We start from the raw sequence: 14,250 nt of genomic DNA, 5'->3' as shown, positions 1-14,250 counted from the left end.
GATATTATACATAATTTATAAATGTTAAAGTTTATAAAAGTTCATAAAATATATGTAATATTAAATAAACTATGACATTAATAATTTTTAGTATACATTTATTTCATTTGGAAAACAAAATTGTCCACAAATATTATATCGTTGTAATAAAATAATTATATTTTAAATAATAGATTAAAATATAATTAAATGTAAAAGAATAAATTAAAAAATATTATTTATTTTCTAAATAAAAAAGATAAAAAATAATTAATGTGTAATGTCTGTATTAAAAAATAATTTTATTTTTTGTTAATTAGTTTTTGTTTAATCCATAAAAACTTAATGAAAGAATAAGTAAAAGAAAATTTAACATTTCCACAAAAAACACAGAAAGTATAAAATTACTCCTTTTATTTTTAATGTTTAAAATCTATGGATAAATGATTATATACAACAAAATCCAAATAACCAAAAATGTAGGTGGTGACACATCATAAAATCAAATAAAATTCTTTCACTCTACACGTTTCATATTAAAATTGTACAATTTTTTTTTATCTTTTCAATAAAGTATATCAGATCTCTAAGGCACAATTTCATCCTCGTTAATCATTAAAAAAAAATTGAATGTACTATTATGCATCAGATATTATATTCCAAGATCCACAATAATTGATACATATTCTTTCTTTATAATTTCTTTTAATCACTTTTAGTATATACAACAACAAGTGGATAATAGTTTATAAATAATAAGAATTTTTTTGTCTATTATATAATTATAACATTTTAAAAAATTAAAATATGTTTTACTAATTATTGTAGTAATTAATCTATAATTATATATTTTATTTATAATTATGATAAAACAAATACATTATATATACATATTTGTATACACTAGTTTTGTATATAGAGGTGACAAACTGATATCTTAAATATTGTTCAAATCTGTTTTCATTTTAACAATAATTTTTTACATATATATTAATAATTTTTTACACACATTTTCCTTGTCTCTCAAATATTAGATTTATTTATATCTACAAAATTTACTAAAGTCTTCAAAGTACTTTTATTTTCCGCACAATCTTCATTAAACATTTTTTTTCTTATTCCCAAATTTATTGAATCAAATAGATTATTACAAGTTACACATTTCATTATTTGTAATATTTTTTAATATTTTTATTAATGATTTGTAATTTATTTTTTATTTCAAGTGTCCAATGGTGTAATCTCTTACTTGTGTGTGGTAACACAAACTTATTTCTATTTTTTTTCTTTGATCTTAGTTTTATTTTTATTTTTTCATTTGCACAACATTTGTTTCCTTGCAACTATTTTAATTGTTCCTCAATGATTCAATGGCTGATAATAAGATTTCTTAAATCTCCAAGTTCTCTTATCAAATCTTTATTATTTTTGTTTTTTTTTCGGTTTGATTTCCATAATTTATCAAATTGTTTTTATCACATATATTTATTATTTTTTAAATATTTTTATTTGTTATTTATATTTGATATTATTAATATAGTTATATTTTCAACTTAATATCACAAATGTAATTTTGGATATCATATTTTTTAACCAACATCTTTGGTATTAAAGTTTAAAAAATAAAATGTTTATTTTTTAATTCAAATTATTATTAGTTTATCTTTTTTATGTTATTTCATTTTTTATAATTTCATTTTAAATTATTTTATAACTTTATTATTTTTGTTTTATGTTTTAGCTTTTCACTATTTTTTTATATGCTACCTATATTAACTTACAAATAAAATAGACAAATATATATATATATATATATATATATATATAATTTATTGAATTCATAATTTTTACAACAACAATCTCTCTTACATATTTATAAAATATTTTAATTGACATTTGAAACAATAAAAAATATATACACAAATAAAAATATACACATGATGAAGAGGAGAAAGAGGATAGAATATGACGGATACCAGAATAAATACAAATGAAATAAATTTTGAGTTTTGGTAACCAGTGTTCTAAGGATATTAGTTAAGGATAATTAATATACATTGAATCCTACAAAAATATATAATTAAGTGTGATATATAAAATATGGAGAATGCTAACCAGTGCCCTAAGGGCACTGGTTAAGGAATAATAAATGTACTTTGATATCATCATTTTTATATTGAAAACTGAAATAATTAAATACAGTAATTAAAATAGTATAAATGTACATAATAAATTTTATAAAGACAAAAACACCCTTTTAAATGTGTAGACAATAACTTACTGTTACAAAACAAGTTTTTAGAATTTTTAAAGTCTCTACTAAAAAGAAAAAAAAATCAATTAAGTCTTAAATTGACACTTTAATTATTCTTTTTTTGTAACATTTTTATATGTTTAAAAGTATTTTTTTTTTGTTGGTTTTTCTGTTAATTTATACTTTTTTATGTTATTTTTTTTTAAGTTTTAGATGTTTAACACTATTTTTTTGTTGGTTTTATGTTAATTTAATTTTCTTATATTTAATTTTTAGCAACATTAAAAATATAGTTATTTTATTATTTAATTAGTTTTTAAATTTTATTTGTGAACATTAAATAAAATATTAAATACACATGTACAATATTTATGGGCATTTTTGTCTTTTAAAAAAAATAAAATTACATTAATGGTTATTAGGTCATATTTTATTTAATATTACACTTTTCTATGTATTTTTGTAGGATCCAATGTATATTAATTATCCTTAACTAGTGTCCTTAGGGCACTGGTTAGGAAGACCCATAAAATATAACCTAATAACAATTAGGAGAATGTTAGGAGAATACTAACCAGTGGACACTGGTAAGGGAATAATGAATGTGCATTGGTATTATCATTTTTACATTGAAATTTGAAATAATTAAGTACAATAATTAAAATAGTATAAATGCACATAACAAATGTTATAAAGATAAAAGTACCTTTTTAAATTTATAGACAATAACTTTCTGATATAGAACAAAGACTTTGAAAATTTTAAAATTTCTACTAAAAAGAAAAAAAAAATCAATAAAACCTCAAATTGACACTTTAATTGTTTTTTTTTTTAAATTTGCAGATCTTTAACGCTACTCTTTTTGTTGATTTCTGTTAAATTAAATTTTCTTATGCTGGCTTTTTTTATAAAATCTTTAGATTTTTAATACTATATTTTTGTTGGTTTTTTATTAATTTAAACTTTCTTAAAATCGTTTTCTTTTTCAAATTTAACGGTGTTTATTTTTTTCAATTTGACAATTTTTTAAAACTGAACCATTTTTTTAATTATTTAATTATCTATAAAATTAATAAAAATTATTTACAATAAAACTATAAAACAATTTATATTTAATTTCATAATTAAAATAATAATAATTATTGTATTATCACAAAAATTAATACACGTATATATATATATATATATATATATATATATATATATATATACACAAATAAGATATGTAAAACAAAAGGTATATTTTTGCTAGTTAAGTATAATGTGAATATTATATTAATTTTTTTAAAGTGAATATTTTAATTAACATAGTCATTAAATTAAATATAATGTAAGTATTAAATTATATATTAAATATAATGTATGTAAGTAATAAACAATATATAAATGTAAATGTTAAATGATGTATTCATAAAATTCATTAAATACAACCTGTTTATTAAATATTTTCAATAAAAACATTCATATAAAGAGTTGTAATATCATGAGGAGTTAAAATGACAATTTATTAACTCACAAATTAAATATAATGTAAGTATTAAATTATATATTAAATATAATGTAAGTAATAAACAATATATAAATGTAAATGTTAAATGATGTATTCATAAAATTCATTAAATACAACCTGTTTATTAAATATTTTCAATAAAAACATTCATATAAAGAGTTGTAATATCATGAGGAGTTAAAATGACAATTTATTAACTCACGATCTAAATGATGAAATTATAAAATTTTATAATTTTACATCCTATTTCTAATAGTAAATAAAATTATTTTTTCTAATTATTATGGTTAAAATAAAAAATATTTTAAATTTATATAAATATATATTTTTTTAAAATAATTACAAAAAATAGTTAAATGATATATAAAATAAGTGATAAAATAATTTATACTAAGGAGATTACCTTTCACATTTATTTCTCAATTTTATCTAAATAAAGTTTGTTTTAAATTAAAATAATTATATTATTAATATTATTCATGTTTCTTAAAATTTAATATTTTTTATTTGACTGTTTTATAAAATTTAACAATTTTTTAATTACAAAAATATATTTAAAATAAATAAAAAATATTTACGACATATATCTCTGTTAAGAAAACATTTACCAAAAGATTAACAAAGACAATCCTGTTAATAATTATAAATAATAAAACGGAAAAAATAATTATACCTAAAAATAAGATGCAAGGTGGACTAAATATTATAAATAATAAAAGGGGGAAAAGATCACTAAACCTAAAAATAAGATGGAAAGTGGAATAAATCATTTGTTAATGGTATGTTTATTTCTGCATATGGAAAGTTTGTAAGTTCATAAATGCAAAAGACGTTAAAAATTTGAAACAATAAATGACGAAAAATAAGACAAAACTCTTCATTTAACTTTCCTCTCTCCTTTGGAAAGATTCGATAAGAAAGTACGTTTTTTTATATCAAAAACTAATTTCATAATTATTATATAAATAAATCCAATTAATTAAAATCAAATAGAGTATAATAAAACAAATAATAATAATATAATATAATAAATAATAATAGTTATATTAATAAAATAAATGATAACAACATTAATAAAATAAATAATTATAAACAAAAGATAAACAATAATAATAAATAATATAATAATAATAAATATAAATAACATTTCATTTTTATCAATTAAAATATATTTTTAATCTATTAAATTTATTGGTTTAATTAGTCAAATGATATCCATTTTTGTTCGGATGTGTTAGTTTAGTACCCACTTTTAAAAATATGTCTCAATTAGGTCCATTCTTTATTAACACCGTTCACTTTATTCATGATTTTTATCACTAAATTTTAATATAAATATCAATGCTTAATTTTATAAATCATTTTAAATATTAATACCATGTAGATATTAATAAAAAAAGAACCTAATTGAGACATTTTCTTAAAAGTTGTGACTCAATTAAAATATTTTTAAACACAAATATCAAATTGACACATTTAAACGAGAGTAATTAAACTTAAATTTATTACATCAATCAATACTTTATGTAACAAATTATTAAAATTCGAGATTATAAATAGAATCTTGAGGGGTTTATATAATTGTAAATCATAAGATAGAAGGGTTTATATAATTGTAAATCATAAGATAGTACCATGTATAGAAAAGTTCTTTTTATAAGAATATAAATTAATCTTTTTTAAAAAAAAATTAAATAGCATGTATAAAAGTAATTAATGTAATGGAAAATAATTAAAATAAAATAACATATGGAAAATAAATTAAAATAATTAATTTGTTATCAATTTTCATACATAATATTGATATAAAAATTTCTTTAAACAAAGAAAAAATAAATAATAACGTTATAATTAATAAATAAGAGAAACACTAATATTATAATTAATAAATACTAAACGTTATTATATTTTTGGTCTATACAAAATTGTGATCGAAAACTTGAAAATTATAATTGTATTAAATTTTAATTGAAATGTTGTGGTGCTGTGTTGTAGTTGGATTTTAAGTGTATTATTATTTTATATAAAAGTAAATTAATTGAATTAATATTTAATTTAATTAGATAAAAAATGGTTATGTGACTAAGAATGCATGTAATAACAATGTAAAATTTTAATTATTAAAAAAAATAATAACCAGTGCAACTGAAAATTTGAAAAAAACAAAACAAATTACACGATTTTAGGATTATGCATGGTGGGATCTGACTCGTAAATATTATATAAATTGTGGATATTATGAATTTACTATTTAAATATTGATCTTGACTATCTTTTGATCAAAAGAGTTTCATTCTCACCTATATTTCTCCTGAAATCCATTCATTTTCATTATTTCAAATCTCCTTTCCGATCCAAACAAATTTATAAAACAACTTTATTATCACCTTTATTTCCCCTAAAATCTACTTATTTCCATCCGTTCAAATTTACTTCTAAATCTAAAGTAAATCTAGAAGGTTGATTAATTTAGTTCGGTAGTAATTTTAACAGCTAAAGTATTCCTTTAATATCCATAACAATATACAAAGGAGATTTCCCTTTTTGTATCCACTTTTTAAAATACCGATTTTATCATTTAAATATAATAATTTATTAAATTTTTAAAAAATGACTGTTACTTTTACAAACTTTTTATAAAATCATATGTCTCTATTTCTTCTCTTCTTCTTTATTTATCAATGGTTATTCTTTTATCTGTTATAATATATTTCACTTTATTTTTAATAAATATAATTTTAATATATATATATATATATATATATATATATATATATATATATTAACTTAATAACATTATAATATTATCACCTACTAATATAATATTACGCATATTTAAAAAATGTATGGGCGCAATAGTGCCTGTGTTACGCTAGTGTCATAGAATGAAAGTAACACTTTATGAACATTGTCCATTTATATCGTAGGTGTTATGAAATTCTTTTAAATAATAGTACTAAATTATTATTCAAATGAGGTTCCTATGTTATTTTAGTTTAATAAATTTTTGTGTAATGATCTAATTAAATTTAGTTATTAGAAAATTAGATTATTTATCAATCAACAAATAATAAAAACGTATAAACATATATAATAATTAATAAAAAGTTTAAAAATCTACAATAAACAATAAAAAGGATGATAAAGAATATATTTCAATTTTGTATTAATTGCATAAAATTTATTTGATCAAACACACACACAGAGTGGAAAAAAATGTGGTACTATGAAACATTTATACTTTAATTTGGGTAATGTATTCATATGTAACACGTATTTGTATTCATGACATGTATTCGTATTCAATATTTTTTAAAATTTTATCAATATTTATTAATGAAGTATTTAATGTATAAAACAACGATACTTGTAAGATAATAATAGTTTATAATTTTTATGTTAACAACTTGAATACCTGTGATTTTATTTTGAATGCATACGATAACATTAATATATTTATCATATTTTTAAAAATTATTTTACACTTTTTAATATATATATATATATATATATATATTCCGTATCCTATTTTATTTTAAACTAGCATAAACACAGGCGTTATCGCGTTTGTGTGTATGCATTTTTTAAATATGCGTGATATTATATTAGTAGGTGATAATATTGTAATGTTATTAAGTTAATATATAAACTAAATATATAAACTAAAATTATATTTATGAAAAATAAAGTAAAATATATCAGAAAAGATGAAAGAATAACTATTGATAAATAAAAAAGAGAAAAAGTAGAAATCAGATTTTATAAAAGAATTTGTAAAAATAACAGTCAATTTTTTAAAATTTAATAAATTATTATATTTAAAGAGTAAAATTGATATTTTTAAATGTGAGAAAATAAAAGAGAATCCCTACTCTGTATATTATTATATTATTATAGATAAACGTATCATATATTTATATATTACATACGTACGGTATTCATGTATCATAATACCAATAATAAATCTATAACAATATATAAAGGGAATTCTATTTTTTGTGTACACATTTCATAATACCAATTTTACCCTTTACAGTATAATTATTTATTAAATTTTTTAAAATTAATGGTTATTTTTATCAATTTTCTATATAACTGTTTATCATTTTTATTTTTTTTATTCATCAACAGTTAATTTCTCTATTTATTTCACTTTATTTTTAACATTTCACTTCATTTTTAATAAATATAAATTTATTTTATAAATTAATTTAATAACATTATACTATTATCACCTACTAACATACTATCATTTATGTTTAAAAAATGCGGATACACAGACGCGATAACGTCTGTGTGTACGCTAGTAATAAATAAAGTAAATAATTAGAAAAAAGAAGAGACAGGAAAACGTGCAGTGACAGTTAATTTAAAAGATTAATTAAAGAAGAGTGATGAAAAGAAAAAAAGAAAACATGGAACGCGCAGTGACAGTTTGGGATGTGTCCTATATATCTATCCGAGGAAAGTGCTTGAATCTTGAACGCAGATCAGATCCTCTCTCTATCTGTCTCTCTCAATTCATTTCAATTTCAATTCAAGGTCTTCTCCTTTTCTTCTCTTCTCTTCTTTTATTTTTCTTCTTCCATTCACCAACACTAAGGTCTCTCTCTCCTTCTTTCTCTCTCTATATATAGCTCTAGCTCTAACTCTATCTCTCTGTACCTTCTAATATGTTTCCCAATTCCACCTTCACCTCTCTCCATGCCGTTTCTTCCTCCTTCCCCTTTTATTTTTCGATGAAGGTTTATTTTATTTTGAGGCCTTCTCTCGTCAATTCATCGTCTCCAAACTTGAAGATAAAACCTTTCTGCACCTTACGCATTAACGCCTCTCTGAATTCTCCAAATTCATGCATTGTTTTGCTCATGATTTTCCACTTCTCGTCAACTCCTTTGTCGGTTAGCTTTAGAATTTAAATGCTTTTTTTGAAGGTTTCACGTTTTTAGGGTTAGGTTACTGCTTGCTTGTTATTCCTTTTCCGGTCACTGTTCTGAGACCGAGGACTATCATCTTTATACTTGGAATTGAGATTGAAATTGAAATTTAGTTCAGGGTTATGTGACATTGGGTGTTTGTTTGTTTGTTTATTTTCGTACGGGTGAAATTGACGAGTTTTCCGCTTTTTACCTCCCACCCTTTGTTTAGCAGGAATCGATAACGTAGGGAACGATGGCTCAACGACAGGGGGACGAAATGGAGTATGTAGCTGACGATAATGAAATGGCGGATGCAGAAGATGATATATATTTTAGGGGCAGAGTGTTTGGCGATTCAGAGTCCGAATCCGATGATGATGATGAATATGAATCAATGGTTGGTTTCCCCTCATAAGTAAAATGTTCATGTCTTTTGGTTTTGTCTTATGTGCTTAATTTACGATTACATAAGTAAAATGTTATGAAATGACTTTGACATAATCTTTTCCTTTCTGATTGCCCTTGTTGGGTTGCGGGTTCTTGCTTCTCTGTTGCAGGAAAATCGAATGACAGACACCACTGCTGCAGAAGCTAGGAAAGGAAAGGATATTCAAGGTATACCTTGGGATAGACTGAGCATTAGTCGTGAGAAGTATAGACAAACTAGACTAGAGCAGTACAAGAATTATGAAAATATACCTCAATCGGGCGAACTGTCAGAAAAGGTATACTGTGTTTTACTCGAGTTCTGTGGCATTTGAGTAATGCTTTTTAGGGATTTTTATCTTTTTCACATCTATTCATCTCTTGCCTACAGGAATGCTCACAAACATATAAGGGAGGAAAGTATTATGATTTCTGGCAAAACACCAGATCTGTGAAATCGACAATACTTCATTTCCAGGTACGTTTATATACTAATGAATTATATTGAATCATTTCAGATGATGCGATGAATATTAGACTATTACCTCCTAGAAATTCAGTGTGCCATGCTCAATGAGTTAACTAATGTTAATGTGATACCTCCAATCTGCCATTTGCAGTTGAGGAATTTGGTGTGGTCAACATCTAAGCATGATGTGTATCTTGTTTCTAGTTACTCAATTATGCACTGGTCTTCTTTAAGTTCCAAGAAATCAGAAATACTGAATGTATCAGGGCATGTAGCTCCATGCGAGGTAATCATTTATGCACTCCTTTGTTATCAAAAGGATCACTTCTAGAAATGAAATTAAGCCGTTTGTGCTTGTTGGTGATAGAAACATCCTGGAAGCCTTTTGGAAGGATTTACTCAAACACAAATTAGTACACTGGCTGTGCGGGATAATTTGTTGATTGCTGGGGGTTTTCAAGGAGAACTTATTTGCAAGGTACTTCTACTATTATGGGGGTTGTAGTTTTCATTCTTGTTCCCTATATGTTTAGTATTTATTATTATTTATTTGAATACACTATAGTTACACACCATGCAGGATACTTGGTCACTATGATTTATTGTGCTCAATATTTTATCTTTTGCCTTGGATGTTCAAACAAGATTACGAATTTTGTACTCTATATATTTGTTAGATTTCTACATTGTTTTTAAATGGTATAGAAATTATTTTTCCTTAAAATGGATGTGATTAATTGAACAATTACTGACTAGCCAAACTGAATAATATGAATTCATTCTCATTTATTTGAACTTTGTTTTCATTCCATATAATTGAAAATTCTTGAGTGGTTAAATGATACATCTCTTCTTGCAGTACCTAGATCGACCGGGGGTTAGTTTTTGTTCAAGAACTACTTACGATGACAATGCAATAACAAATGCTGTTGAGATATATGAGCATCCAAGGTCTTGATTCTCTGCTCTACTATTTTTCTTTTATTTTCTTTATTTGTTTTGGATGTTTAATGATTCATATGGTGCTAGCAACTATAATCACAAAGAATACTAACAGTTAATTGATATCTCAGTGGAGCTGTTCATTTCACTAATTTTCTTTTATTTTCTCTATTTATTTTGGATCTTTATTGATTCATATGGTGCTAGCAATTATTGATCACAAAGGATACTAATAATTAATTGATATCTCAGTGGAGCTGTTCATTTCATGGCTTCGAATAATGACTGTGGAGTTCGAGACTTTGACATGGAAAAGTTTCAGCTTTCCAAGCATTTCTCCTTCTCTTGGCCTGTAAATGTAAGTCTTTATTAGGTTAAGTTTTTAATTTTGTATAGAAATCCATGTGGGATTTGTACATATATATCTGCAAACCAACAATCAAGTGTCACAAACCATACATCATAGCTTAGGCCCTTGGCATAAACATTTTTTAATAGTTCATATAGGAATCATGTAATTCATACATAATAATTATCTTTTTTTTTGTTTTTTTTTTTATCGACAATTGTTAGTTGTTAGCAGGAGGGATTGAACCCACAACCTTCCCCTCTTTTTGCCTCCTTCTAATCACTAGGTCACCTTATCACTCCACATAGTAATTATCGGAACTTTTCAACCTTGCTATCCAATGGTAGTATTACCTACAACTCAAAATAAAGAGATTGTTGCTCCTATCTTACCCCTGTAGCTGCATTATAGTAGATAGACACCAAAGGAAGTCACTAAATCCCCCAGTTTATAGGGCTTAGGATTTTAAGGAAATCACAAGATTCCTAATATTTAAATTTTCAGCACCCATGCAAAACCCATTACTAATCTAAGTTGTAAATGATCACATCGATTTATGGGTTTATTTTGGAAGAGCTTCTTATAGAGATCTATGGGTCTACTATTATTAAGGAAACTTCAAACAGGATAGTAGAATAGTAATGGGGAAATTTTTAAGCTTTAAAAGGAGATAGAATTGAGAGCATGTCTACATATAAATTTTTTCTCTCTGCATGCTCATTACTGTGCACACTGCCAAATGTCGGAAAATAGGATATTCATCTTCTAATAGATAGAATAAATTATCTGAATTTGTTTCCCTTTCTGTCCGCAGCATACTTCATTGAGCCCAGATGCGAAACTGCTTGTGATTGTTGGAGATAACCCAGAAGGATTACTAGTAGATTCTCAAACTGGAAAGGTGGTGTATTCTGTTGATTTATGTCATAAATTCCTTATGTGCGGTGTATGAGTAAATTAGAAATGAATTAAATTTTGGTTCTTGTAGACTGTGAAGTCTTTATCTGGACACTTGGACTACTCATTTGCATCTGCATGGCATCCTGATGGCCACATTTTTGCTACCGGTAACCAAGACAAAACATGCCGTGTTTGGGATGTTAGGAACTTGTCAAAGTCTGTTGCTGTGCTTAAGGGCAACCTTGGAGCTATACGTTCCATAAGGTTCACATCTGATGGGCGATTCATGGCAATGGCTGAGCCAGCTGACTTTGTGCATGTCTATGATGCAAAGAGTGGGTTCGAGAAGGAGCAGGAGATCGATTTTTTTGGGGAGATCTCTGGTTTATCTTTTAGCCCTGACACAGAATCACTTTTCATTGGTGTTTGGGATCGCACCTATGGAAGCCTTCTTCAGTACAATCGGCGGCGAAACTATAAATATCTCGACTGCATGTAAATCGGACTGCATACCCCTTGTCTATAAGAACCTACAGTTTATGTTCTTCTGTCTAGGAATTGTGGCACCACCTCACTAAAAAAAAAAAAATGATCGGTGGCATGCTTCATCATACAATGTAGGATGATAAGGTCGTTACATAAACTCCGTTGTTTTAAATAACCTTGATTTCCTATCTCTTACCTTTTTATTTTTATTTCAATATCTTTTGCCATAGATGGAAGAATGTGTGCTAAATTTGTACTCTAGACGGGCTTATTCATGGTTCATAAAAGGCAATAGACAGAATTCACCTTTCACTCTTTCACCTGCAAAATAAATTCCCCACCTACATCTCAACGGAATGTGACTTAACTCACTCCGTCTTTGTTATTAGACAACTGATGCCTCCACAATCATCTCATTAGAAATTAAATTTGAGACCCTGACTTAAATACTAATTATCAGATTAAATACTTAATATTAGGTCAAAACTTTTGATCTAATGATTGTGATTTGTAATATTAAGTACAGTAATCTATTATTAAAAATTACCCTTGTTCCGGTGTAATATAAATCACATTAATTAAGTCATTCGGTGGTGTTAAGGTTATTAGAGTTCTTACACCAATGTTACAAATATTTGTAAAATAAACTTATCTTAAAGATTAAGATATTGGGTGGTGACAAGGTGATTAGTTATTGTACCACACTTACAATTGTATATATACAAATAAACTTATGTGTGCATTAAAAGTGTTTGAAATGAGTAAATTAATGTAAGTGTTTCGGAAGATACCGGTACCGGTTTGTTGTTTTATAATCATAAAAACTACGATTTGTAGACTAATATACTTTAGGATAAGTTAGGTAAATTTTGTACCATATAGATTGAAATCACAATTTACATGTATTAGATATACATTTTTTTTTAAACTTACCATTCTTGTGTCATATTTACTATTAATAGTGAATATTAGGATTGTTTGGATCAAAGAGTGGATTTAGGAGAGAGTGAACGAATGAATTTGAGGAAATAAAGAAGAAATTGTGTTGTTTGGATTAAGAAAGAGATTATGTGATTTGAATAAATTTGAAATGAAAGTTTGTGTATGATAAATTAAAAAAAATATTTTAATAAATAAAATTAAGTAATTACTATTTTACCTTTGAGAATAAATGTAATAAAATTTTAAAAGAAATAGTACAAATGATATCAAATTAAATTAAAATTAGGAAGCTAAATTTAAAATTAAAAGGGAATTGTAAATAAAATATTTAATTACATTTTTCTATATAATAATTTCTATATTAATGGTATAACTATTGTAAACATTATAGTCATAAACAACAATAAAGTTTTATAAGTAATATATCTTCTTAAACCTAAATTAAATTCCTACAATTAACCAAAAATAATAAAACTGTTTAGTAGATAAAATTAATACCACTAAGACTTTTCTATGTTACATTATATATATATATATGCAAATGTTCTAATTACAAAAATTAGAGACTAGAGTGACTTGTGAAAATGCCACAAAAACAAAGTGCTGACAAATTAAAATACAAAGTCACTATCTAATACAAAAAAAGAAGGTTAATTTTTGTCTTTTGTTAAAGTTGAATAGTTCTTCTCCACACATCGTGTGTATATCTGCGGATGGTTATGAGTGATGTCATCATCCTCAAATTCTTCTAAATTTCCTGAAACAATCACTCCAGACATTCGCACATCCATTCTCGCACTCACACTTTGACGGTATGACATCCCAATCCAAACACATTCTTAATGTCCAAGTAGTATACTCTTGATAATTTTTTTACCATAATTAAACTACAAATTCGTTTGGACTTTTTTAATCTATAATCATTTTTAAAAAATAAAAAAAATATTTAAATAAGCTTTTTATAAGCTAACACTATGAATGTGTTACGTAAAATATATTTTCTAATAATTTTATTATAAAGAGTATTTTAACTTTATTTTACCTTTCTCGTCTTAAAATTTGATATCAATGGGT

At 24.6% G+C, this 14,250-nt stretch overlaps 1 protein-coding gene across 5 annotated transcripts; it reads left to right on the top strand.

Moving 5' to 3' along the window:
* Positions 1–8,170: 8,170 nt before the first annotated feature.
* Positions 8,171–12,544, top strand: LOC114179513 (uncharacterized WD repeat-containing protein C2A9.03-like). 5 transcript variants are annotated; one of them, XM_028065873.1, is made up of 10 exons: positions 8,171–8,285; positions 8,895–9,059; positions 9,220–9,387; positions 9,480–9,566; positions 9,709–9,843; positions 9,925–10,035; positions 10,417–10,508; positions 10,752–10,857; positions 11,663–11,749; positions 11,837–12,544. In XM_028065873.1, exons 2-10 carry the CDS (start codon positions 8,916–8,918, stop codon positions 12,245–12,247), a joined length of 1,341 nt encoding a protein of 446 aa, XP_027921674.1. In that variant the 5' UTR covers positions 8,171–8,285; positions 8,895–8,915; the 3' UTR covers positions 12,248–12,544. The 5 variants fall into 5 exon arrangements, with proteins under 5 accessions (XP_027921674.1, XP_027921675.1, XP_027921678.1 ...); XM_028065874.1 differs by having other exon boundaries at positions 8,176–8,285; positions 8,892–9,059; XM_028065877.1 differs by lacking the exon at positions 8,171–8,285 and adding an exon at positions 8,326–8,346.
* Positions 12,545–14,250: the final 1,706 nt, after the last annotated feature.

This window comes from Vigna unguiculata, chromosome 3, assembly GCF_004118075.2.
Source record: "Vigna unguiculata cultivar IT97K-499-35 chromosome 3, ASM411807v1, whole genome shotgun sequence".
NCBI lineage: Eukaryota > Viridiplantae > Streptophyta > Magnoliopsida > Fabales > Fabaceae > Vigna > Vigna unguiculata.
Note: the sequence above shows the minus strand (reverse complement) of the source record. Positions and strands in the feature narration are given on the sequence as shown.

What these genes read in the sequence shown, in the direction of transcription:
- LOC114179513 (XM_028065873.1), top strand. Translation starts at nt 8,916, where the DNA reads ATGGCTCAACGACAGGGGGACGAAATGGAGTATGTAGCTGACGATAAT. An exon ending in ATGATGAATATGAATCAATG is followed by an intron (nt 9,060 to 9,219) that starts GTTGGTTTCCCC and finishes TCTCTGTTGCAG; the next exon opens with GAAAATCGAATGACAGACAC. An exon ending in CGGGCGAACTGTCAGAAAAG is followed by an intron (nt 9,388 to 9,479) that starts GTATACTGTGTT and finishes TCTTGCCTACAG; the next exon opens with GAATGCTCACAAACATATAA.